At 41.4% G+C, this 25,771-nt stretch overlaps 1 protein-coding gene across 10 annotated transcripts in view; it reads right to left on the bottom strand.

Annotated features, from left to right (window-relative positions):
• Nucleotides 1-390: 390 nt before the first annotated feature.
• Nucleotides 391-25,771, bottom strand: part of NCBP3 (nuclear cap binding subunit 3) — a 30,459-nt gene continuing 5,078 nt past the window's right edge. Inside the window, exons 1-12 of one of the 10 annotated variants that reach the window (XM_036341300.1) lie at nt 17,754-17,879; nt 15,605-15,732; nt 15,304-15,379; nt 14,281-14,389; nt 11,423-11,522; nt 10,764-10,867; nt 8,631-8,922; nt 6,673-6,827; nt 4,703-4,858; nt 3,452-3,614; nt 2,826-3,041; nt 391-849 (exon numbers count right to left, since the gene is read on the bottom strand). In XM_036341300.1, coding sequence (XP_036197193.1) covers nt 717-849; nt 2,826-3,041; nt 3,452-3,614; nt 4,703-4,858; nt 6,673-6,827; nt 8,631-8,922; nt 10,764-10,867; nt 11,423-11,522; nt 14,281-14,389; nt 15,304-15,379; nt 15,605-15,642 — 1,542 coding nt within the window. In that variant the 5' untranslated portion in view covers nt 15,643-15,732; nt 17,754-17,879 and the 3' untranslated portion in view covers nt 391-716. Of the gene's footprint in view, nt 850-2,473; nt 3,615-4,702; nt 4,859-6,672; nt 6,828-8,630; nt 8,923-10,763; nt 10,868-11,422; nt 11,523-14,280; nt 14,390-15,303; nt 15,380-15,603; nt 15,733-17,753; nt 17,880-25,771 lie in introns of those variants that run through there. The other 9 variants (XM_036341292.1, XM_036341298.1, XR_004972955.1 and 6 more) reach the window with 9 other exon arrangements.

The following is a 25,771-nucleotide window of genomic DNA, read 5'->3' as shown; positions in this document are numbered from 1 at the left end:
AATAAGTTGCTGTCAAAGATGTAGAAAAACTGGAACCCTTGTATATTGCTGGGGGGAATGAAAAACGATGCAACCACTTGGGAAAACAGCCTAGCAGTTCTCCAAAAGGTTAAAGACAGAGAGTTGCAATATGACCCAGCAATCCCACTTCTAGGTATATAACCCAAGAGTAATGAAAACATATGTCCACATAAAACTTGTACATAAATGTTCATAGGAGCACTATTCAGAATAGTCTCAAAGCAGAAACAACCCAAATGTCCATTAACAGGTGAATAGATAAAAGTGTGGTATAGCCATAAAATGGAATATTATTCAGCAACAGAAGGAAATAAAGTACTGATACATGCTACAACATGGATGAAACTTGAAAATATGTTTAATGAAAGAAGCCAGTCACGAATCATACAAAGTGTATGATTCCATTTATAGGAAATGTGCAGAATAGGCAAATCCATAGCAACAGAAACAGTGGTTGCTGGGGGGAGGGGGACAGGGAATGAGGAGTGACTGCTAATGTACAAGGTTTCTTTTTAGTGACGCAATGTTCTAAAATTGATTATGACAACGGCTGCACTTCTCTGTGACTATACAGAAAGCCACTGACATGCACAATACATAAATTATATGTCAATAAACTGCTAACAACAAGAGTTCATCCTGGGTATGGTGCAGAAGAGAGAGGGAGAGATGGGGCAGAGACCAGTGAGGAGCTGCTATGGAGATGGAGCGGGAGACAGTGGTTGAACTTTGGGGAGGGATTCAAGGAATGAACTAGACGAGGCCAGATGAGGAGAGTGTACATCTGTGGAGCCTCTGCAAGTTCCCCTGGGTAGCTGGTACCTCTCCCTAGAGGTAGAGTGGGAAACAGAAATGAGGTATCTAATCATTATCAAGCAGCAAAAATGTATTTAAAATCTGGTACGTATAAAGACGAAGAGAAATCTGAAAAGTGCGTAGTCCTGCGGCCCACGTCCATGAAGTGCTCTGTGTAAAAGCCCACTGAGCTCCAGCCAGGGGACTGTCCTGGCTGCCCATTTTCACTCCCACACTCCAAAGGAAGGGCCTGGGCACTCGGGGCACGCCTAAGATATTGCACAATCGGAGTATCTGAGTACAGGCTGGAGAGCAAGAGAGGTTGAGACCACTAACTTTCAGAAACACACTGAAAATCTTTGAAGATCCTTTTCTGGGTTCTGTGTGTTTGTGAGAATTGCCAAGCTGCTAAAGTGGGCACTTTCCTTGGCTAAGTCAAAGACCCGGTTTTGACTACAAACCACCACTCACCTGAAAGTCTTCCCTGGTCTCTACCGGAGACTGGGAGGACCAAAAGGCCCTGGGACAGATGGGCCTGCACCGCTGCGGGGAAACCCAAAGGAAATCCTAGGAGGGGGCACTTTCTGAAACTACAGAGACCGTGTCAGTTGGGACCCTGGCCACAAAGACTCTGTCCCACCCAGAGACTGGAATGGATGGGGGTAGTCCCTGTCCACAACCTCATGCACAACCTCAGTTGACTCCTTGACCCTTCCCCCGCCTGCAACAGAAACCAGTGCTGGCCAGCTTACTGCAGCCATACTGGGGCAAAAAGTCAAACACCACTGAGACACACCAACAAAGCCAGAAGCTCTGGTTCCAGCCCATTCATTTGCTAAATGGGGAAACCAAGGCCCAGGTCATGGAACACAGCCAGGGGTTCTCACTCCATCAACTCCCAAGCCCTCAAGAACGTGGCTCAGGGTGCTTCAAAGAGCAAGAGAGCTGAGGAGCCTTAGAAACCTTAGGTCTCAACCGGCAGAGAAGCCTAAACTATCTCTTTCCTAGAATCCTATTAGGAAGGTGAAACGTATCATGGGCCTGTTCTAATCTTTCTAAAGGGAGAGAAAAAAGCAGGTCAAGCAACAAAATACAGACAGTGCAGGCTTTGCTGCAGTCCTTTACTTGATTAACAACAGTGTCTGCACTCGATCAGCTCTCCAGGGAACACTAATGAACTCAGCCACAAGACAGGGAGGAGCTCTAGAATGCAGGGCTGCACCGGGGACTGGGACGCTCCCGGAAGGTGGAGAGTTGTGACATCACAAAAGGGACAAGGCTTCACTATCCCTAACTCCCAGGTGCTGGTGAACTGAAGTGAAACACCCTTTTTAAGCTGCAGAGGAATGCAAACATTAAATAATTCAAAATAAAAATCAGACATGAAAACAAACTAATCTACTGCCCTTTAGTTAAAATAATCGAACTAAAATTAGAAATAAATGAACAAAATTTCTATAACTATGTCATTTGCCAGTTTGGAAGATGTCTCCAGGTGTCAGAAAAAAGGTCAATGCGTTACTTCTAAAGGGATAATGAACAACAGAACCCCATCTCAGATGGGTGGATGTTTTCCTACAGTGGCCAAAGGCAAGCTGAACTCTATGTACAACAGACAATACAAGTAGGATCATTTAAAAATAATGAGACTCCTCTCTTTGCCTTCTTCCAAAGTATATAATATATATTTAACAGCACATTAGACACCACTTGAGCTTCCCTGGTAGCCAACAGGAAGTATTTTCACATATAAAAATTAAAAATTTAAACCTTAAATCATTAATATTTTTTAAACATAATACAGACTTAGAAATTGTTCAACAGTACCCCATGACCCCACCCCTAGCACAAAAAAATCCATCCCAAATCCAGAAGTCACAGTTTTTTGTTCCTAAAAATCCCCCAGTACTGAACTTGATCTTCACGGCAAGCCGAGTGCTAACAAGAGGTCCCTAACAGGTATCTCCAGGAGGAACGGAAGCACGACCGACGCTGTGTCTGTGATCTACCTGGGCAGCACTGGTGCACCTCTGAGGTCAGGTCCATGAGATTCGGCCCCCACACTAGGGTCCTGGAAGAGTGAGCTGGCAGCTTCCCTCATCTTCCCCCTCGAAGGCTGTCCAATAAGCACCTGGGAATTGACTTTTCTTGGGAAAAGGGTGCTGGTAACAGCTGTCAGGGCCAAGGCAATAGTGAGAAGTTCAGTTCTCTGCTCTTTGGATGAACTGTGTAAAACATTTTTTTTTTAAGAGACACAATGTTAAAAATATTAAGAAAAACATCTACAAAATCTGGAGGGCTGCCTTTTTCTCAAAGGGTAAAGCTTGTGGAGTGGTAGGAAAAAAATCGAGGGCCCAGAACTATAACTGCAGCAAAAGATCGACAGGTGCCCTTCAAACACGTCACATTCTTAAGAGCTCTTGCTAAAGCAGCAAGAGCTGAGGGTGACTCTGTGAGTAAAGCGGGAGGGGCACCAACTCCTGCAGGGGAGGTTCCTACTGTGCACCCACCCTGCGCAAGAATGTCAGGCTTTAGGGCAGCTGCCATCGGCCCCAAGGGCATTCAGGACTCTGCCTCTGAACCAGAGCTGCTTTCCCGACTAACTTCAATCTGGAGAGATGGTAAGTTATCTAACCGGCTCTTCTTTTGGCGAGACTGTTCTTTCTCCTTAATCAGAGCCCCCCATGCCCTTTGCAGCTCGGAGTCATCTTCCTCAGTGCCAGGGGCCCTACGATCCACTTTCTTCGTGTTCTTTTCTTTGGTCTTGGATGCAGATCCTAAGCGAGTCCATAAACTACCTGTTTGAACGAGAAGGCATTTTAGTTTTGGTAGTCAATGCTGAGGAAGCAGGGGTACTGCCAACACCTGATGAGCAGGGAACAGTGGTGGTGGGGGTGAGGGAGGAGGGTCTGTGGCACCTGCAACCACTGTGCAGCCTTGCACAGGTAATCTCATCTCCCTGGCTGCATCCCCTGCCTGCAAACTGAGGGATCTGGACCCAAGGGGAGATTCTCACAGACAGGGAACATGGCCTCCATGCTAAGCATTTTAGAATTACCGGGGAGTCTGTGCTACACCTGCCCCCTCCCTGGTGAAACGCACCACCCTGTGCACAGCTGCATTCTGCCAGGAGTGGGCCATCCCCAGATCATCCCAGCTATAACGCTCTACAAACTGATGAGCCTGCAACACTGCAAATTAATTTTAGAGATTCTGCCCACCCTCCATTATATTTTAAAAATATACTTTATCAATATCTAATAATAGAGAAATATGTGTTTAGAATTTCATAGTATAGCCACACTATAAGGCAATTAAGTTTTATTTATAAAGAATTTAACCCGCCCTAGCTGGTTTGGCTCAGCGGATAGTGCGTCGGCCTGCGGACTGAAGGGTCCCAGGTTCAATTTCGGTCAAGGGCATGTACCTGGGTTGCAGGCACATCCCCAGTAGGAAGCGTGCAAGAGGCAGCTGAATCGATGTTTCTAATTCTCTATCCCTCTCCCTCTCCCTTCCTCTCTGTAAAAAATCAATAAAATATATTAAAAAAAAAAAGAATTTAACCATGTAGAAAAGTGACTATGGTAAAACACTATATGAAAAGGTAGGATATGTATATGGACAAAGACTGGAATGGCATACATGAAACTAAAATATTTGTGCTAAACTGAAAGAACCAGGGATGGGTCTTTATCTATTTACTAAAATTTCCATATTACTACCATTATTATTGTTGTTGTCGTTATTACAACTATTATGAAAGAGAAAAAATATTTTTGGCACCTGCTATTTACTGCCTCTACTAACAAAGTATTTCGATGCTTTACCCATTGTCCTTGCTCTTCTTACCCAATTGCCATCCCCATCAGTTTTAAGTGTTACCAACCTGATTTCTTCTCCCGAGTATCAGAATAGAGGCCTTTAGTGTCTTGCCTGGGAACACCTAGCCTACTATGAACATCAGAAAAGGGCTCTCTCCGAACGACAGGGTTACAAGCCTTTTCTGGAGAATGTGGTCTTTTTCCTAACCGCTGGCGTATATCTAGGAAAGAAAAGTACTACTGTTACCAAGTGTGTGTGCTTTGCTATCTGTACTGTCAACCTGGGATCCTTACAGGACCTGGTCCAGATCTCCCCGAGTGAGGACAAAGGGCCAACACACTCAAACTTCTCAACATCTTCTCTCCATGCCAGTGATTTTCAACCTTTTGCATCTCATGGCACACATAAACTAATTACTAAAGTTCTGTGGCAGGCCAAAAAAAGGTATAATTTTGATTCATCCACATGGGACAACATGTTGGCTGTTGTCATTCTTTTATTTGACAATCTAAGAGAAAAGAGGTCAGTGCCCTGACTAAATCATCAGGACCAGTTGAAAATCGATACTGTATGTAATCTAGATTTCCTTAGGAAAAATCAGATGTAAGGGTTCTCAGCTGACTGCTCCAGAAAGGAATTTCTGTGGCAAAATCAACTGTCTTTTTTTTTCTTTTTAAGTAGAACCAAGCAGACCAAATGATTTACAAACATTTTAGTTAACAAGCAATATTGCAAAAGCCGAGGGCAGAAGCCACAATCTTTGAACATATAAGTTCTCAATAAACTTATTACACTTAACAATAAATGTAATGAGAATGGTGAAAAGCAAAGGATTAAGGGAAGATGTCCCAAATCAAATTTGTTCTTCCTCTATACCCCCTCCCACCCCCAAAATCTGACTTTCCTCCTGAGTTCCTTCTAACAGTAACACCATAACAGCAACAACAAAACCACCTTTATTAGCAATGGGCTCTTCCGCACCTTGCTTATTCTCGGAGAACAGCACCCCATCATCCCCGTCCCACTGACCTGGGTCCCTTGGCTTCTCTCCTTTCCTCCCTCGCATCCCAGTGCCGAGTCTTCTTCCTTCACGTGTGACATTCTCGTCCACTGTCTCTGTGGTCTCTGACCTAGTTCAGGCCTTTGTTATTTACTTAACTCTATACCCGACCTCACTCTGCTCCTAAGTTATCTTTCTAAAATAGATATAAAATCAGGTTACTTCCTCAAAAAACTGTATTTGCCAACTGAGATCCTATTCTCTCCCCACATTCTCTAAGGAGCCTTCCACAATTCTGCCAGGAGATCCAGCTCCCTCTCTGCTCCCACAGTCCACTGCTCACAGGACTATCAGAGCACTTCCTCCACTCTGCTTTCGGGGGAATGTGCACTCGTGTTTCCCCATCAAAGTTCTAGGATGATTCTGCATCCCCTCTGAAGACTTCGAACACTCCCAGCACCTAGCCCAGGGCCTGGCACACAGTAGGCATGGCCGAGCATCCGCTACACGCCTGTCTAGTCCAAATCCTTAACCATTTCTACAACAATTTCTATTACCCTGACATATAAAAAATACCAATGATTGCCCAGCCACCATGGTTCAGTGGTTGAGTGTCAACCTATAAACCAGGAGATCATGGTTCGATTTCCAGTCAGGGCATATGCCCAGGTTGTGGGCTTGATACCCAGTATGAGGCTTGCAGGAGGCAGACGATCAGATTCTCTCTCAACATTGATGTTTCTGTCTCTCTCCCCCTCTCCCTTCCTCTCTGAAGTCAATAAAAATATATTTTAAAAAACACCAATGACATACATAGTAAAATAATCATAAGGTTCAAAAATACTGAAAGCTAGTATTAAAAAGTCGGATTTTTCATGTCCTAAAAACCAATGCCTAACCCAAAATTTAGAAGTAATGAACCAGAACAACTAAATCCGTCCACAAATGACACCATTTAATCTAAAAACCTATCCCTGCCCGTCTGCCTTCCGGAGCTCAGAACGAAGCCCAGAACCAGAGCTGACCACCAGTACCTGAAGCAGTGCTGCTGCCTGACGGCCGTGGGCGTGTGTGCTGACGTTTCTCATCTAATAAATGTCGGACGTCTGCAAATTTCTCAGGTGGCAATTTGTTACCGATTCGGTTTTTGATATTGCTTGTTGATATAGTATCTGACCTCATGGAGTTCCTTGGGAAAAAAAAAAAAAAAAGACACAGCTAACCACTTCAACTATGGGAAAAAGCCCACCCAACAATCTCACATACTTCTCTGGAAACAATTAAAACCCAATCTAATCTAACATTCACTTACAAAGGCTACACACTGATAATTATTTATTTTCAAAAATCATGATCAGCCTGATGTAAAGAGACCAGCCAGGTGAGCAGGTTCCGAGGTTCCCACACCTGATATCTGTAAGCCATCACGAGCATGTAACTATGAGTCTCCTTCTGGGATGAACACTGAGAGGCCTCTGCTCCCCCAGGCTGTAGACAAGATACAACAGTCTGCAATCCCTTTCTTTAGGGCTGACTTCTCCGTCAAAGACATCTACTACCATGCTAGGAACCAGCACGATTTTGGAAGCATTTGTCTTTACAAAGTTCTGTGAAAACTAAAAATAAGGATGTGAACTAAGCCATACAAACCAGCTTGAATGGTACCTTCCTTTCCCCAAATACACTACCAAGAACAGTTAGGGAGAGCACCCCTAGATTCCAACCCTCTGAGTTGTGCATATGCTGTCTGCCCTCAGGAATATGCTCATCCTCATCCCCACTAGTCATCAAAGAAAAGCACATTCAAATAACTGTCTTTGTCCTGGTTGGTTGCTCAGTGGTTAGAGTGTCAGCCTGTGGACCAAAGGATCCCGGGTTCAATTCCCGGTCAAGGGCACGTACCTTGGTTGCAAGTTCATCAACCCAGGCAGGGGCTCATAAAGGAGCAACCAATCGATGTGTGTCTCTCATGTTGATGTTTCTCTCCCTCTCCCTCTCCCTCCTCTCTTCTACTCTCTCCCTTCCACTCTCTAGCAATCTATGGAAAAAAATATCCTTGGTGAGGATTAAAAGAAAACAACTATTTTTTTGGTCCATAAAATTAGCAAAATTTAGAAAGTTATAATATCTAACATTGATGAGTATGTAGGTAACAGGTGAAAATGTGAGTGAATAAAACCTTTCTGGAATGAAATTTCGCATACCACATATATTTTTTGTGCAATAATTGTAATTTAAGGAATTTATTTATTAATGAGATAGTAAGAAAATAGAAACCTAAGTGTCCATCAATAAGAGATTGGGTTAAATAAACCATGATACTTTCAAACAATGGATTACATACAGCTGAAAAAACAGTGGATCTCTATAACATATTAAATGGAAAAAGCATACTGCAAAACAATATAGCGTAACTTCACTTTTGTACAACTATGTCTATAATTTCTCCATGTGTTATGTGTATGCATGAAACTAGCGGGAAGGTTATTCACCCAGCTGCTAACAGTCCTTCTCTCAGGAGAGGATGACTATACAGGTGATTTTTACCTTTTATACTGTCTATAACAAGGATCTCTTCTTCTTTTTTTTTTTTTTTTTTAATAATACATTTTATTGATTTTTTTACAGAGAGGAAGGGAGAGGAATAGAGAGTCAGAAACATCGATGAGAGAGAAACATCGATCAGCTGCCTCCTGCACACTCCCTACTGGGTATGTGACCGCAACCAAGGTACATGCCCTTGGCCAGAATCGAACCCGGGACCCTTGAGTCGCAGGCCGACGCTCTATCCACTGAGCCAAACTGGCCAGGGCACAAGGATCTCTTCTTGTATATTTTGAGGAAAAATCAAACACTTTTATTCAAACTCTACAAAGGACTAAAATTAGAACAGATAAAGTGATTATAAAACTAAGAGGAATTAAAATGAAGTTAATTAGTATTTAAAACCAAATTAAAAGCTAGCACTGACAGAAAGGAGAAATAATCTTACCTAATATTTTTCAACTGAGATTCCACTTCATCAGCATACATAGTCATTTTCATGCTTTTCTTTGGTGAAGGAGTGGAAATCATTTTCAGTTCTAGATCATAGTCCATTTCATCGGAGTCTGAGCTGCTGGCACTGGACCTCCTGGATGAGCTCCGCTCCCGGGTCTGCTTGAGAGCTGGGAGCTCCTCATGGTACTCTACTACCACCCTGTCGTCAGCATCCATGTCCTGGTCCTCCTCCTCCTCCTCCTCCTCCTCTTCTTCAATGGGTTCCTCAGGAACATTCACTAGTCCTAAGGAATTTAACAAAAAACATTAGGAAAAGCAATGACAAGTCTAAATTTCTATTTACTTCACTAACTTCTTTAAAGAAAGGGTTCCCATGCCCAAGACTTTATTGCCGCATTATCTGTAACAGAGCCAATCTGGTGCCATTCTGGTACCTACAACAGAAGAACGGCTAGGTCAAGTATGATCTAGCAGCCCATGGATTATGAAATTATCTCAAATACAGTCAACTGCCATTATTCACAGATTCTGCATTTTTGATTTTGCCTAATTTATTTCTGGCTCCAAAATCAACGCTCACAGTGCTTTCATGGCCATTAGCGGACACGTGCAGAGTGGCAAAATAAGAGTCGCTACACAGGCACCTTCCCAGCAGAGGTCAAACGAGGCAGTGCTTTCTTCTTGCTCACCTCACACTGTAAATGAGTGTCCTTTCTGCAGTCTAGTGAGTGCCATGTCTTTCAGTTATGTGGTGTTTGTTGGTGATTTCACTATGTAGTAATGCCAAAACTGTCCAGTTTTCCTAAATGTAGGAAACTGTCCAGTGTTCCTAAATGTAAGGAGGCTGTAATGTGCCTTAAGAGGAAAATATGTGTATTATATCAGCTTTGTTCAGGCAGGAGTTATAGTGCTGTTGACTGTGAATTCATGCTGATGATTGTATTAAATGTATGTATTAAAATAAAGTGTCTTTAAACAGAAAGACAAGGTTATATATATTGATCAGCTGACATAATGGTATGACCAGATTCTCAAAGGTTCAGTATTAGCCCTGACTGGTTTGGCTCAGAGGATAGAGCATCGGCCTGCAAACTGAAAGGTTCAGTATTTGCTCCTTCAAGGGTCACAGTGACTTTATAAACCATAATCACCAGAAGTAATGTAACTTTAAAGTTCATGAAAAAGCACATATAAGTAGTGGAAGAAGCTGAATATAGAATATATATATGTTCACAAAAATTATAATATTATGAAACGAAATAGGAAAAATGTAAAATGAAAGTCAGTATATTATAGTGCTAGAATTAAGGGCAATTCTCTTTTTAATGTCTTTAATATAAAGATTACATGATCAAAATATCTTAAATATCTTAACGTAACTGAAATTGGAAAAATGTAACTGCATAAAGTGCAAATTTTACATATAATTTTCTATATATACATTAAATAAAAATGTACAGATGTCACCTCTCCCTGTCCTTGTTACAATGATAAATGTGTATGCATGTTATTCCATGTTTGTATGTTGACTTAGTTCTAGTTCTACCAAGCATGTGGAAGATCCCACAACTTATGTTCAAAATAAAAAACAAATCTTTATAAAACATAATGAAAATGATTCTTTTACAATAAGCAAAGAAAGAAAAAAAGAAAGATGAGAAGAGAAGAAAGAAAAAAAATACCAAGTCATGATATCCTATTTTTCTGGAGACATTCATGTGCACAAGCCAATATGCATAAAACACTAGATATAGCAGCTTCTTTTCATTTTCAGATAAAAGAACAATAAAATCAGCTCATCTGATAACATTTTTTTAAAAAATTTTTCATGCAGTTTTTGACATAAACAGAAAAAATTAGATTCTTAAGAATAGTTTTATTTTCATTTTCCCTATGTCACATTTGGGCTTTTTTATTAGAACAGCTTTTATAAAACCATTTGACCTCTTTGTACGGGCAATTTAAAATTAACTCTGACTTGACTTACTTTCCTATATGTTGGCAGAGGGTGAGGGCAAGGAAGAGAGGATGATAAAGTTTGGAACCTTAAAAGACTGTATTAAGAATAAAAATATGATTTCGGGAGCCAAACATGTGTCTACCCAAGAGCTGAGCAGGCAACTACCGGAATGTCGATGTTTATAGGACGTCAAGCCAACATCATCCCCAATCATGGCTCTCTTCTTGATCACATCCCGCTGAATGCGACGGGAATGATATCTTCGCTTCCTGCAACATTGCCAAAATAAGCACATAATCAAAGACCAACAGGAAGGACCATGAAACCCACTGGTTAATTTCAACTACACAGTGACAAAGTGTCAGGTGCACCTGAAATGAAACTGAAACTCAGTATAGTGGGGCCTTGACTTACGAGTTTAATTCGTTCCGTGACGGAGCTCGTAACTCAAATTACTCGTATGTCAAATCATTAAAGTGAACGAGTGAGACACGTGATGCTGGGCTGATGTTGTGGCGTTCAGTGTGACATTCGCTGTGCCAACTAGCGGTGGGGTATCTGAAGCTGGCTTGTAACTTGAATTTTAGCTCGCAACTCAAAGCAAAAAATCGGCCGAGAGACGGCTCGTATCTCGAAAAACTCTTTAGTCGGGACACTCATAAGTCAAGGCCCCACTGTATTCTCACACCTTGTACCACTGTTAAGAATCTTGCACTCTTCCCTCTTGTCTTCCTTCGAGCCCACACATGTTGACATTCCACTGCAGAACACCAACTACAGGATTCAGAAAGATTAACCATTGTGTTTTATACTTTTGGACTCACCAAGAATTACTAAGAATTCCTTTCATGCCTCCGTAATTTGGATTCCCATATTTCATGTAATACTGACTTCTTCTGGCTGCTCCAAGTTCTTTTTTGTCATCTAAAAATTAATTACAACAGTTACCTAGGATTTCCTGTGGGTGTGAAAACAATGTGTAATAGTTAAAAATAAATAAATAAGAAAGACCGTTTTGCATAGCTGGGGTCAGGTCAGCATAGTCAGCCAACAGAAGGGAAAGATGCACTGCAAACATTCCCTCTCTGTGTGCCCACTAAGGCATTGTGTGTGTGTGGTGGTGGGGGGGCGGGGGGGGGGGTTAGCATGAGGGAGAAGCAAAGCAGAGATGAATGAGGTGAAGCAGCTGTCAAGGAGGAAATACTTCATAGAGGAAATACCCCGATAAAACCCCAACAATACAAGACATAAGGTTCTAAGAAGCATGACAGCCCTAACCGGTTTGGCTCAGTGGATAGAGCATCGGCCTGCGGACTGAAGGGTCCCAGGTTCGATTCCGGTCAAGGGCACGTACCTTGGTTGTGGGCACATCCCCTGTAGGGGGTGTGCAGGAGGCAGCTGATGGATGTTTCTCTCTCATTGATGTTTCTAACTCTCTATCCCTCTCCCTTCCTCTCTGTAAAAAATCAATAAAATATATTAAAAAAAAAAAAAAAAAGAAGAAGCATGACAGAGCTTCAACCGTTATAAGTGCTCAGGCTCAAATGGGCTTTTGAGGTGGCATTTTCACTGCCCCCTGAAAGGTAATATTCATTCCTTTTTAAAATATATATATATATATATATATATTATTGATTTCAGAGAGGAAAAGAGAGGGACCGAGACAGAAACATCAATGATGAGAGAGAATCATTGACTGGCTGCCTCCTGCATGCCCCACACTGGGGATCAAGCCTGCAACCTGGGCATATGACCAGAATCGAACCCGGGACCCGTCAGTCTGCAGGCCAACACTCTATTCACTGAGCCAAATCAGCTAGGACTAATATTCATTTCTGAATGATAATACACCAATAACACAGAATCGGGATTAAAGAAGCAGACTATACATAATTCCACATATTTGATAAACTATTTTTTCCAGTTTATCGTGATTTCCTCAAAATGGCTTAAAGTACCATACATATATCTAGAATGTTCTCAACCACTCAAATCAGTAAATGCAGAGAAGATCCCTTTTTCAGGTTAAAAGGTCCATTAATAGGAAAGAAAGGTGGTCAGTGCTCACACGTACATATAAAGGACTCGGACAGCTCTTTGGGCACGCACTGACTGCCAAGGACCAGCCCCATGTGAATGCATCAGTGCTGGGTAAACTCAGTCACACAGATTAGTATGCGCCCCTACAAAACACAGGCCCGAGGAGAAACAGCTGGTTCCAGATCAGAGGCAGGGAAAGTACAAGTTGGGTCTGGAAAAACAAGATGTTTTAGTGTGCCATAAAGAAAGTGGTCCAAGAATCATGGGGACATGTCAAAAGCACACAGCTGGAAGCGGCTCTACTGGCCAAATCCAAGACAATTCGTGAATCAAGATAATGATAACAATGGATGATAGCCCAATGAATAAAATAAAACTCCATGAGTCTAAACTGATATAAGTAAGTAAATAAATGGGTAAAAGGGAAAGCTCCTCCTTATAGCAGACTGCCAACTAATAAAGAAACGATGGAGTTAGTAAGTCAATGGGTGTGAAAGCTACTGCATGAAAGCTTGATGAGCAATAGGCTACTTACATAATCTCAAAGTATCTTTCCACAAATTTAAAATCACAAATGGAAAAATAGAAACTTGACAGTTTAGAGAAACCTGGTGATCATTACCTTAACCAAGTGATAAAAGGTACCATCCCTGGGTATGGGACAAGCTATCATGTGCCTCCTATATGAGGCACTGAAAACAACACAATATCACTTCTGTGGTATTCTTGCCTAAAAGGCACCACCTTAATCAGAAAGAGGCACGAGACAAGACCCAACCAAAGGGCTGTCTATAAAATAATGAGCCTATCTCTTTAAGAAATGGTTCAGTCAAGGAAAACAAAGCAGAGGAGCAGGTCCAGATCCAGGGAGACTGAGGAGACATGGAGTACTTCAACACGGTCTGGAGTGGACCCCGGGGGGGGGGGGGGGGGTAGTAAAAGGAAAGTCCAAATTTATTTGACAATGATCATCGTCGTCATCATCAAAAACTGCTACACACAGCACTCACTGTGTGTCAGGAAGTTTAATATACAGAATGGGGAATTCTTGGAACAACTAATGAAATCTGAATGTGGATTATGGATTATTGTGTATTAATGCTAAATTTCTCGATTTTGATAAGTGTGCTCTGTGTAAGACAAAGTCCTCATTCTTCAGGAATACATATTGAAGTATTCAAACGTGAAGGGTCATTTCTAATTAACTGTCAAACAATGAAAAAGAAACCGTGTGGGGGTTTAATGTGCACCGAAAATCATTTGTGTATAAAAAGCCTTACAAATTATTACAGACTTGACCTAATTCCTTAGAGAATCAGACCTGAAGGGCACCATGAACAATGTCCAACAGGCTATTACTGTGATAAATAAAAATATACAATTTAAAAGGTTTTCATAGTTCAGATGATAAATTGGCTGAAACGCACATGGCCAAACCAGTTTTAACAGAAAATAACTTACTTTAGCCAGAAATCACAAAAGAATACAAATAGTTAATATTTACTTTCAAAGTCTGAAATTCCAACTCGGGCAGCAAGCCATCATTTCATAAGCACAAAATATTACAGTTTGAGATTACTTGATCTAATGTCACTCAATAATCACTTTAATAGTAAAAATCAATAGCAAATATCATACTTACCTTTTGTAGCAAATCTCATGAATAACTTATTTCCTTTAGCAAGTTTATTAGCTGGACGAAGATCGTTTCTTAGCAGAGACTCTTCTTCTACCTGAGATAATGTTTCCAACTAAGAAAAAAGAGCATTTCAATATAAAAAATTAAAGCCATTTTCACTTTTATTCAGTAGCAAAGTTACCGTTGATTAAGAAAGCATTCTGCCTTTAATAACATTCTCAATATTACAGCACCAGTTCTAAGTCAGAGGTCTTCCCTGACCACTTTGTCAAACAATGGTTTCCATCACTCTCTATCCACTTACCCTTCTTAACTCTCCTCATGGCAATTATCACTGCCTGACATTATATTATATACCTGTATATCTGTATTCTCTGTCTTCTCCACTAGAATGTAGGTTCCAAGAGAGCAAACACTTTGCTTGGCTTAAGGCTATATAATGCATATTTTTATATGAATACACTTTAATTTTTCCAACAGTAGTACATAATCTGTTAGGAAATATGCCATTTCTTGCTTTTTCCTAATTTTACTTATTAGGTAACACTTCAAAGTATTTCTTAACAAAATCATTTTCTCTTATAGAAGCGTGAGTACTATTCTAAGATCTCAAGATGAATCATTCATTAGTCACACAAACTTAAAAACCAAGGGTCTGGCCCTAACTGGTTTGGCTCAGTGGATAGAGCATCAGCCTGCCGACTGAAAGGTCCCAGGTTCGATTCTAGTCAAGGGCATGTACCTTGGTTGCGGGCACATCCCCAGTAGGGGGTGTGCAGGAGGCAGCTGATCGATGTTTCTCTCCCATCGATGTTTCTAACTCTCTATCCCTCTCCCTTCCTCTCTGTAAAAAATCAATAAAATATATTTTTTAAAAAACAAACAAAAAAACCCCCAAGGGTATGGTGCACCCTCAGGAAGTCTAATGGTGAGAGCCAGAGGAAGAACGCAACTTACTAAGTCTTTAAGCCTTAAATAAAAACATAGCAAGCAGTTTTTTATATGTATCTTTTCCCTATTACTAACCTCTACATCACTTGAGTTTTCATCTTCAACTTCTCCTTCTTCAGCTTCATCATCTGAACTGTCTTCCTGCTTGTCTAAAATTAAATGTGAGGGACAAGATGAACTTTAACATAACCCCATCTCATATCATTTAAAAGTTCGATTATTTTCTCCATCTATTTACTAATGATCTAAAACATCAAAGCCTATTTCAGAAGTAACTTGTGATGAGATACTATGTAACACTTTGCACAGAAACCCAAACCAACTGAGTAAATATAGGACATTCAGCCCAAAAGTCCCTCCTGTGTGTTCAGTTACCTTTTTTGCTTTTCTCAGATGACTTGTCCTCATTGGCATCCCTGCTTCTTATCTTATCCAGGTCTGGCAGAGAGCTCATATTGATAAGGGCTCGTGTGGCTGTCATTTCATCCAGCCAAACCACATTACCTAAAATAAAATGTAAAATAAAACATTATATCACATCCAAATGGTTGTTTCCTAAGAGCAGAAACTGCATCATATTCATTGTTAAACCTCATCTAGGTACAGATTGAGAGCAATAAATATACAAACCAATGAATGAAAAGAATAGGAAGTAGTAGTAAAACTTCTTTGATGAAATTGACCTTGACCTGCATTCCCCAACCGTGTTCCACAAAATAATGATCAAAGATTCCACAAAAAAGTGTTTATATAATAAAACTGCCTGGCACACAGTGCTATGTGTTAGTTCTTGATGAGGATGATGATGATAATTATCAAATAAATGTGGATTGTCCTCTATACCACTGCCCCTCCAGGGAAGCCCTATGCTCTTCCTTATCATCCAGATATGCTTTTAAATGATGTCCACCCACTGATGATGGTACCATCACGGATATATACAATGGAGACATAACAGACACTTGGCTTTGTAGCAACTAATTGAATTTGCTGTATTTATATCTCAGAGTTGAGGTCTAAGAGTCTCACCTTTGTTACGACAGGCCATGTGGCCTTGGGCAATTTCCCTTCTCTGTTTCTCAGTTTCTTGGTTTCTGATGCACAATATGAGGTAGCTGAACTGGATAATTCTAAGGGTCCCTCCAACTGCAATATCCCTTACCTAGTTTTAATGACTTAGAGCAGTGGTTAGCAAACTAAAACCTGCAGGTCAAATCCAGCCCATCATCTGTCATTTATTTGTTTATATTTGTACCTGATTTATTTAGGTATAATTAATGTAAAATAAACTACACATCCACTGCCTGTTTTTTTGTTTTTTTTTTAATATATTTTATTGATATTTTACAGAGAGGAAGGGAGAGAGATAGAGAGTTAGAAACATCGATGAGAGAGAAGCATCGATCAGCTGCCTCCTGCACATCTCCTACTGGGGATGTGCCCGCAACCCAGGTACATGCCCTTGACCGGAATCGAACCTGGGACCCTTCAGTCCGCAGGCCGACGCTCTATCCACTGAGCCAAACCGGTTTTGGCTCCACTGCCTGTTTTTATAAAATAAAGTTCTATAGAAAATAGCCAGGCTCATTCAACTACATACTGTCGATGGCTGCTTTCATGCTATTTAGAGCAGAGCTGAATAAATGACAGAGACGATATGATCTGCAAAGCCTAAAACATTTACAGCCCAGCCCTTTATAAAAAAGGTTTGGCAACCCTGATTTGGAAAATGTAAGTTAAGGAAAAAGAAAACAGGAGAAAAATAGTTTACTCTGTCATGTTTCTTCTTATTTCAATGAAAATGTTGAATCAATATCTTTTAAAGAAAGCAGCCAGAAAAACCAGGCTGCTATACAGGCATAACCTGGTAGGCCAGCAAGCTAGCAGTAAGTGAAGCCAGACTAGAAGTGAGTCAAGACAAGAAGCCAGTAATGTGGTCACCAGAATTAGAACAGACTTGGAGTGGGGAGGCAAGGTAAAAATTACAGTTGGCTCACAAGTTAAACAACTCACAGGTTAGTGCAAGCAGGTGAAATTCCAGAAAACATAGTCCAAAGCAAGCAGAGATGAGAAGTCTGGTAAAGGGCAGGGATTCTGATATAGTTCTAGGTTAGAGACACTGAGGCAGAGCCAGCCCCTGGATAATCCATTGTATGGCAAGTTGCAATGACAAAGTCTAAAGCCCTGAAAACGCAGCCCTCAGCTCAAGTCTACAGAGCGGGATCCACCCCTTTGTTGGGAAATTGTGGGAGTTAAAGAGGCCTTAATTGTGTACACTGGGCTCAGATGCCAGCAACCAGCTTTATAAGCCCTGGTCTGACTTAAATACTCACGGGGTATAATTTGGTAGACTGGTTAATGTATCTGGTTCTCATCAACGGGGATTTTTTTTCTCTTCTACGCTAAGGGCAGAAGTTAGGCACAGACAAGTAGTCTGGGCCATAATTATTCACCATCTGAGGTGGCAAGAACAATTTCAAAATCATAAGCAAAAACATATTCAACAGAAAACTTGGTATACTTACAGGAGGTATCATCCAACCATTCAATGTGAGCTGGAGGGTATTCTTTAAAATAGGAAAAGATATCCTGGGTACTCATCTCATCCACTCCGCAAATGTAGATTGTCTCCAGTCTCACTTTGGGGATTGCTAAAAACACAGGACACAGAAAAGATGATAGAATTTTCCCACCCACTATTGCACATTCCACCCTATTACACAGTTCAGGTAACATGTGTTTAGAAAACAAATATGCTGAAAGAGATGACATTTATTTTAAAAGAAAATGATAGATGACAGCAAGGTACACTATTTTGCTTTTTTATCACAGACCAAACAGCATTAAATCAATTATTTAATTCAGAACAGGCTTTTGGCTGAAAAAGATTAAACAATTAATGTTGATAAAATACACAATACCTCTCCCCAAATTAACCTGCAATAATTAAAAGCAATACCAAATTCAATAGGCTTTTTCATTAAACTAGGCAAGCTGATTCTAAAATCTATATATATAAAAAAGCCTAAGCAACCGGCAGACCGGCCGGCCGACCATCCAGTCGCTATGACACGTACTGACCACCAGGGGGCAGGCGCTCAACGCAGGAGCTGCCAAGCTGTAGTGACTTGGCAGCAGAGGTTCTCAAACGACACACCCCGAAACCAGAGAGGAGGGAGCCCAATTCCTCACGGCACTGCACGATTTCACCTTCAGCCGTGGGTTATGTTGTTGCTGGGGCACTGTCGGGCCTGAACGCAAACTTGCGTTTGCGTTCCACACCCTGTACGACAGCAACTTTGCAGAGTGCCCTCTCACACTCCGGGACCCCTCGGGGGATGTCAGAGCAGGTTTCGGCCATCCCTGCAGGCCAGGCCAAGAGACCCCACCTGCCAGAGGGACCCTGCTCACTCCACAGACACCAGGGAGGGACCACGAGAGGTTGGCTCCAGGGCGTGTCCAGCCCATCTCACCCAGTCCCGCCCTGCCAGCCACCTTCTAATTAATTTCCTTTCAATGTGCACGAATCCATGCACAGGGTCACCAGTTTTTAAATATTTATCAAAGAAAAATATGAAACAGTTCAGCCATTTCTGAAAAAGAAGAGATGCTGCCCCTGGATATAAAGCAAAGAAGGAAAGTAGAGTAAGGACATCCTACAAATACTGAGAAAATGACAGCTTAAAATAAAAACAGGCAAAGAACATGAGTAGACAATTCACACAACAGGAAATACAATAAATATATGAAAAGATGGCTGACCTCACAATCAGAAACACACATACAAAAACAAGATGCCACTTTTCAATTACTAGAATTTTTTTAAATTTATGTATTTTACTATCAATTGTTGGTAGTGTGGAGAAAAGAGCCCCTCCCTCTGCTGGTGGGATTGTGGCGTGGCACAGCCACTCTGAAGGACAAACTGGAAGTGTCTATTATAAATGTAATTTGGCACGTCCCCTTTAGGCAGTTACTCCTCATGTGGGTTCACACAGTAGCTCACACAAAGATGTTCGTTTTGTCATTTTGAAGAGTAAAAGGTTTAAGGGGAGCCCATGTAGGTGCGTCCAGACTACCTGGTAAATCAGGTGATAGCTTCCTGCCACCCAGATAATGAAGATGGAGATACCATTAAGACCTATGACTCTCAGGAAATCCTTATTAGTGACGAGAGGTGCAACAGTGAACAAAGGCCCAAATGAGACAGGTGTTCACAATGGACATCCAGGTGGGGATGAAGGAGTCAGACCAGGAGCCTTTTCAGTTCCTGGAGCTACAAGCCATGAGTGTGGATGAAAAAGGTCCCATGGGAAGTAGGGAGGGAACAAACAACAGGGAGAGCTCCTGGAGACGGCAGAGAAAACGGACCAGGGAAAATACCTGTGGAAGACTTGTTGGCCTGATAACAGGGTTTAATCATAAATAAGACAAGCAATAAATAAATAAATACCAAGAGCATCACAGCACTGTTCTAACATTATAATGCTTTTATTAAAAAAAAAAAATCAACAACACAACCCTGCAGAAATAGCTTAAAAACAAACGATGGTAAGGAATAAAACTTCTGGCCTCAGACTCTTTATTTAAAATTTTTTTAAATTGATATTTTGAGAGAGAGGAAGGGAGAGGAAGAGAGAGATAGAAACATCAATGATGAGAGAGAATCGTTGATCGGCTGCCTCCTACACGCCCCCCACTAGGGATCGAGCCTGCAACCGGGCATGTGCCCTGACTGGGAATCGAACTGTGACCTCCTGGTTCATAGGGTGATGCTCAACCACTGAGCCATGCTGGCTGGGCTTTATTTTAATGTACAGAGGATGGTATACACATCTAGAAATGGGCAATGAACAGTCCTGTTCAAAAGAAGAAGGTATAGATACAAAAGCCATTATCACTACAAAGACAAACGTTTCAATGAGCTGGAAGAAAAGTTCATTCTCAAAAGAGAACCAAACCGACTGTGGCAAGGCCCACTAGAGATGGAAACCTTGTTAAGCTCAAAATTTGATGGAAGATTGCCAAAGGAGAATGCTCAATGCTTCCTCACCTTGCTGACAATGTCGCTGCTTAAAATAAAACAAAGCAGGAGCCTACATTTGTGCCCAATCAATGAGGAAGGGCTAACTGCTGAGATGGCAGTGAACAGATGGATGAGGGAATGAGAACTGGCCATTTACTGAGTGCTGACTACCAGCAAAGTGGTGAGGGCAGCATCCTGCTTTTTTTTTTAACAGGAAAGAAAACAATGAAAGACAGGGAATAGGAAAGTAGACTTCTGAAAATCCAGAGAAAAAGAATCCAATCCCATGGCCTCACACTGGAATGTTGAAAAAATTTATAAGACATTAAATATAGTTACTCAGAATATGAGAGGTGATTCCCAGGAAAGAGAAGGCAGCAAAGCTTGGGTGAGAACAATCTGCCAAATAGCACATATGGGAGACAGACAAAGGGTAAATTACTAAAGACAAAGGTAGAAGAATAAATGTAAGAACCTAAAAGACTAGCATCAGGCTATACAATGACATGGAAATGCAAATGGCAGATTGTCAAGTGAAAAGGAAAAACAAAAATAAAATCTGCATACAGAAAAGATTAGAAGGAAATACACAAAATGCTGACAATGACTGGGTTTGGTGATAGATTGTGGGCAACTTTTCTTCTTACTCTCCTTTCCAAGTTTTCTTTGGTGAACATGAGTTGTTTATGAAACATCTCATGAAGAAAAGGGTACAGTTCAGAGTATATAAGCTCATCAAAAATGCTGATGGCTTTTCTTTTTTTTCGTACACCAAAAAGTTACAGGTTTGATCCCCAGTCAGGGCACATACCTACACTGCAGGTTTGCAGGGTTGCTTCCCAGTTGGGGCACATACAAGAGGCAGCTGATCGATGTGATATCTCTCTCTCTTTCTCTCCCCAACCCCTTCCTCTCTCTCTAAAATCATTAAAACATATCCCCAGGTGAAAATTAAATATATATATATATATTAAGTATAATATATATTTAATAAAATATATATGTTAAATATAATATATATAAATTATATATATTTTAATTTAAAGTAATGTCATTCTCTGGAATTTTTAAAAAGTAGCTGATCAAACAATCTACAATCCCTTAAGAAACCAAGTCTCGCCCTAGCCGGTTTGACTCAGTGGACAGAGTGTCGGCCTGTGGACTGAAGGGATGCAGGTTCGATTCTGGTCAAGGACATGTGCCTTGGTTGCAGGCTCGATCCCTGTCCCTGGTCAGGGTGTGTACGGGAGGCAACCAATCGATGTGTGTCTCTCATAACGATGTTTCTCTCTATCTGTCTCTCCCCCTGCCTTTCACTCTCACTAAAAAAATCACTAGAAAATATCCTCAGGTGAAGAGTTACAAAGCAAACAAAAAATGAAACCAAGTCTCGCCCATTGGAAATGACGGGAGCTCTCTAAGAAGCAAGCCACACAAACCTCTTTTCTTTTTTTGGCAGCATTACCCCACACCAAGAAATTCAAGTTCTATCCCGAGACCATTAAGGCATGTAATCTAGTTCCTCATGACAATAAAATGAAATGTGGACCTGATAATAAACTAAGGCTTACAATTCATGGATCTATGTTTCATGGCATGATATGGGATTATCCTGATCAACATTTACCGACAACTGGGTAAAGATGCAGAGGCCTGCATACCAAAGTGAGGAATATAGCTAAAATGCTAAAAGGTACAGTTAAGATGAAAATGAACTCGACAGACTGAAATGGAGTCTTGAAATTAATAATTTGGTAAAGATAAATAAGAAAGTAATTTTTAAACAGTGCCTCAAGTACAAGACAAAAGACAAGACTGCTTTGATGGGGAGAATTCCTAGGGAAAAGACCTGGGTACTTCGGTTGACTGGAAGGTGAGTACACTATGAAATGGTAAGATAGAAATCATGGTGTAACCCTGCCATACTCTACATGAATCCAACAATATCTACACCTCACTTTATGAAGGACATTTAGAGATTGAAAAGAGTGTAGAGGAGAGAGGCTAGAAAGTCAAGTCACATAAACAAAGTGTAGGAAATGGGCTTACTGCTCATTCACCTGAAGGATTATTATGTGAATGAGGAAAGAACATAATGTTGTTCTAAGGGTCACACAATAACTAATAGACAGAAATTATTAGAAAGCAATTTCTGTTCAACATGAGGAACATGTATTAACATGTATCCAAAAATTGACTGCTTCATAAATAGTTCTTCTGCCGTCACTAGGAAATGTTCAAGCAGAAGCCAGAAGACCATTGGGAACTTTGCCAAAAGGCCTGCAGTGCTGGGCAGGAGGTGACTTTTGATGACCTCCAAGGTTCCTTCCAACCACAAAGGCTTTGATCTTGGAGATAAGGAAACGAAAGCTGCTCGACCAGGGTCGCTAAGAGTAAGTAGCAAGTCACTTTTGATGCAGAATGATCAGTGCAGCACATCCCACACTCTACCTGAGAGCTGGCAGAGAGGTGAGGGACACCGGCTTCAGCCCGACCAGCCTTCAGATCCCAGCCTTGCTGCTTACCTAGCTGTGGGACCCCAGGCAAGGTTCTCAGCCTCTCAGCACCTTAGTTTCCCCACCAGTCAAACAGAAATGGTAATTCCCTTCCCTGCACAGGGCTGAGTGGCATACAGTAAGCATTTACCAAACGTATCTTTATTGCCCTTGGCATTAAGAAGAAGCAACAACTTGACACCTAATGTGGCTGCAGGAGTCAAGATGTTTATTCCAATGTTCCCATTCTCCCAAGAGGCTAGGCCACTTAGAAGACTGCTGGGAAGATGGAAAATGCCAGATAATGAAAATAACAACTAACATTTATTGAGGACTTACTATGTATCAGACATAAGGACTGTAACATTATGCTAGAACAGCGGTTCTCAACCTGTGGGTCGCGATCCCTTGGGGGGTCGAACGACCCTTTCACAGGGGTTGCCTGAGACCATGGGAAAACACATATATGATTACATATTATTTTTGTGATTAATCACTATGCTTTAATTATGTTCAATTTGTAACAATGAAATGGGGGTCACCACAACATGAGGAACTGTATCAAAGGGTCGCGGCATTAGGAAGGTTGAGAACCACTGTGCTAGAGGCTCCCAACAACCCTATGAAAACTACTGTTATCTGACTCTCCCTATGAAGAAACTGAGCTTCTTAGAGCCTAAGTAACTTCCCCAAGTCACTGAGTTAGAAAGGAACAGGTCAGGATTTAAATATAGGCACCCAGGCTTCAGAACCCACACTCTTTTCTTTAAAAAAAACAAACTGATTTTAGAAAGAGGAAGGGAAGGAGGGAAAGGGAGGGGGAGAAGGGAGAGGGGAACAGGAAGAGGAGAGAGGGGAGAAGGGAGAGGGGAGAGGGGAGAAAGAGAGAGAGAGAGAGAGAGACCTAGACATGGGAGAGACACATCGTCGATTGGTCGCCTCCCACATGAGTCCCCACCAGGACCAGGGAACCTGCAACCGAGGTACATCCCCTTGACCCGCCACTCTTCAGTCCCTGGGCCAATGCTGTAACCACGGAACAAAAAGGCCAGGGCCAGAACCCACACTCTTAATCACCATACCAGTGGTTCTCAATCTTGACTGTACATTAGAATTACCTAGGGAGATATAAAAATAACTATCGCTGGGACCTATACAAACCCCTCGCCTACCTCCCATCCTAATTTAAAATGAACTGGGATAGGCAGCAGGGTTCTCCAGAGTTCAGGAATACTACCCTAGACTATGCTGCCTTCTGGATGAAAAACAGATTAAAATGAGCAACGTGTCCCAGCTCATCCAGGCAGATCTATTGCTTTTTAGGAATATCTTTAGAACCATAAGATTAGGATTGCTTTTCAAAAAAGAAAAAAAATTTTTTTTTAATTTAACTCCAGAAATGATCCTATTTAGGTAGGTATCATATTCTCACTTTATAAACAAGGAAATTTTGACCTAAAAAGGTTTAATAACTTGTCCACATTCACAAAGGAACTGAGGAAAAGATTCCAGGAGGGCACCAGCACCAACAGAGGTAAGAAATTTGAGTGGGTGATTAGGGCTTCATGGGGAAAATGACATCTGAACAAGACAAACCATGGGACAAGGAAGGGCAAAATCAGCAGAATGAAAAGGCATGAACTGCCACAATGAACGCTCATTGGCTAGAGGGAAGTAAGCTGCAGTTATGAGAGGCTTCAGAGCTCTGCTTGGGCCCAGACTGAGCAGGCACATGAATGCCAAGCTGCACAGCTATCCTTCGCCTTCAAAGGACTTTTCCTGAAACAGAAGTCCACTCAGGTAGATGCCTGGAAACCCAGCCTGCAAGGGCAGCAAGGCCATATTTCCAACTTGAACTCATGAGGCAGAAAAAAGTATAAAGCAGGATTCAGAGTTGAGCTCTACATCCAAGCTACTCTACCCACTGGGACACACTGAGGAGATCTGGGTCTGTGCTGTCATATCACATACATGAGGCAATAGAGCAAAGCAGTTAAGAGCAAGGCTTTAGAGCAGGGGTGGGCAAACTTTTTGACTAGAGGGCCACAATGGGTTCTTAAACTGGACCGGAGGGCCGGAACAAAAGCATGGATGGAGTGTTTGTGTGAACTAATATAAATTCAAAGTAAACATCATTACATAAAAGGGTACGGTGTTTTTTTTTTTAGTTTTATTCATTTCAAACAGGCCGGATCCGGCCTGCGGGCCGTAGTTTGCCCAGGGCTGCTTTAGAGTCAGATAAAGCTAGGTCGAAATCCTGACTCCACTTTTACGAGCTGCATAACCTCAGGCATTTACTAAACTTTTCTGAGACTATTTCTACTTCTTTGTAAAACAGGAATAACACATATATTCCTCATAGGGTTGTTGTGAGAAATGAATAAGAAACGAATATGCAATATTCCAACTAATACAGTGCCGGGTAAGACAGCAAGTTCCCCCAAAATAGTAGTTATTCTTTTGTTCATTCAACATGCTTTTATCAATCAAGCAAGCCTAGAGAAACTCATACAGCAGAGCACAGACCTTTAACATGCAGAGGTCTGCCTATTAAGCCCTTCAGAAATACCCAAATTTGCAAATACAACAGAGACCTTTTGTACTCATGGATTTATTTATTTATTTTTTTAAATATATTTTATTGATTTTTTACAGAGAGGAAGGGAGAGAGAGATAGTTAGAAACATCAATGAGAGAGAAACATCGATCAGGCGCCTCCTGCACATCTCCTACTGGGGATGTGCCCGCAACCCAGGTACATGCCCTTGACCGGAATCGAACCTGGGACCCTTCAGTCCACAGGGATAGAGCCAAACTGGTTTCGGCTGTCCTCATGGATTTATATTAGCGTGGAATAATAAATATGGCTATCAATGCACTAAAAATTTTCCCTTTATTTTATAAATTGCTTCAGAAGACTGGGGCAGATTACTCTTTATAATTCAGGGTGAGTTCCAGGAAGCAAAACACTTACCCTAATAAAACAGAAAAATAAGATGAAATCACAAGCCCGCATCTAAAG

Source organism: Myotis myotis, unplaced genomic scaffold (assembly GCF_014108235.1).
Source record: "Myotis myotis isolate mMyoMyo1 unplaced genomic scaffold, mMyoMyo1.p scaffold_m19_p_17, whole genome shotgun sequence".
Classification (NCBI taxonomy): domain Eukaryota; kingdom Metazoa; phylum Chordata; class Mammalia; order Chiroptera; family Vespertilionidae; genus Myotis; species Myotis myotis.
Note: the sequence above shows the minus strand (reverse complement) of the source record. Positions and strands in the feature narration are given on the sequence as shown.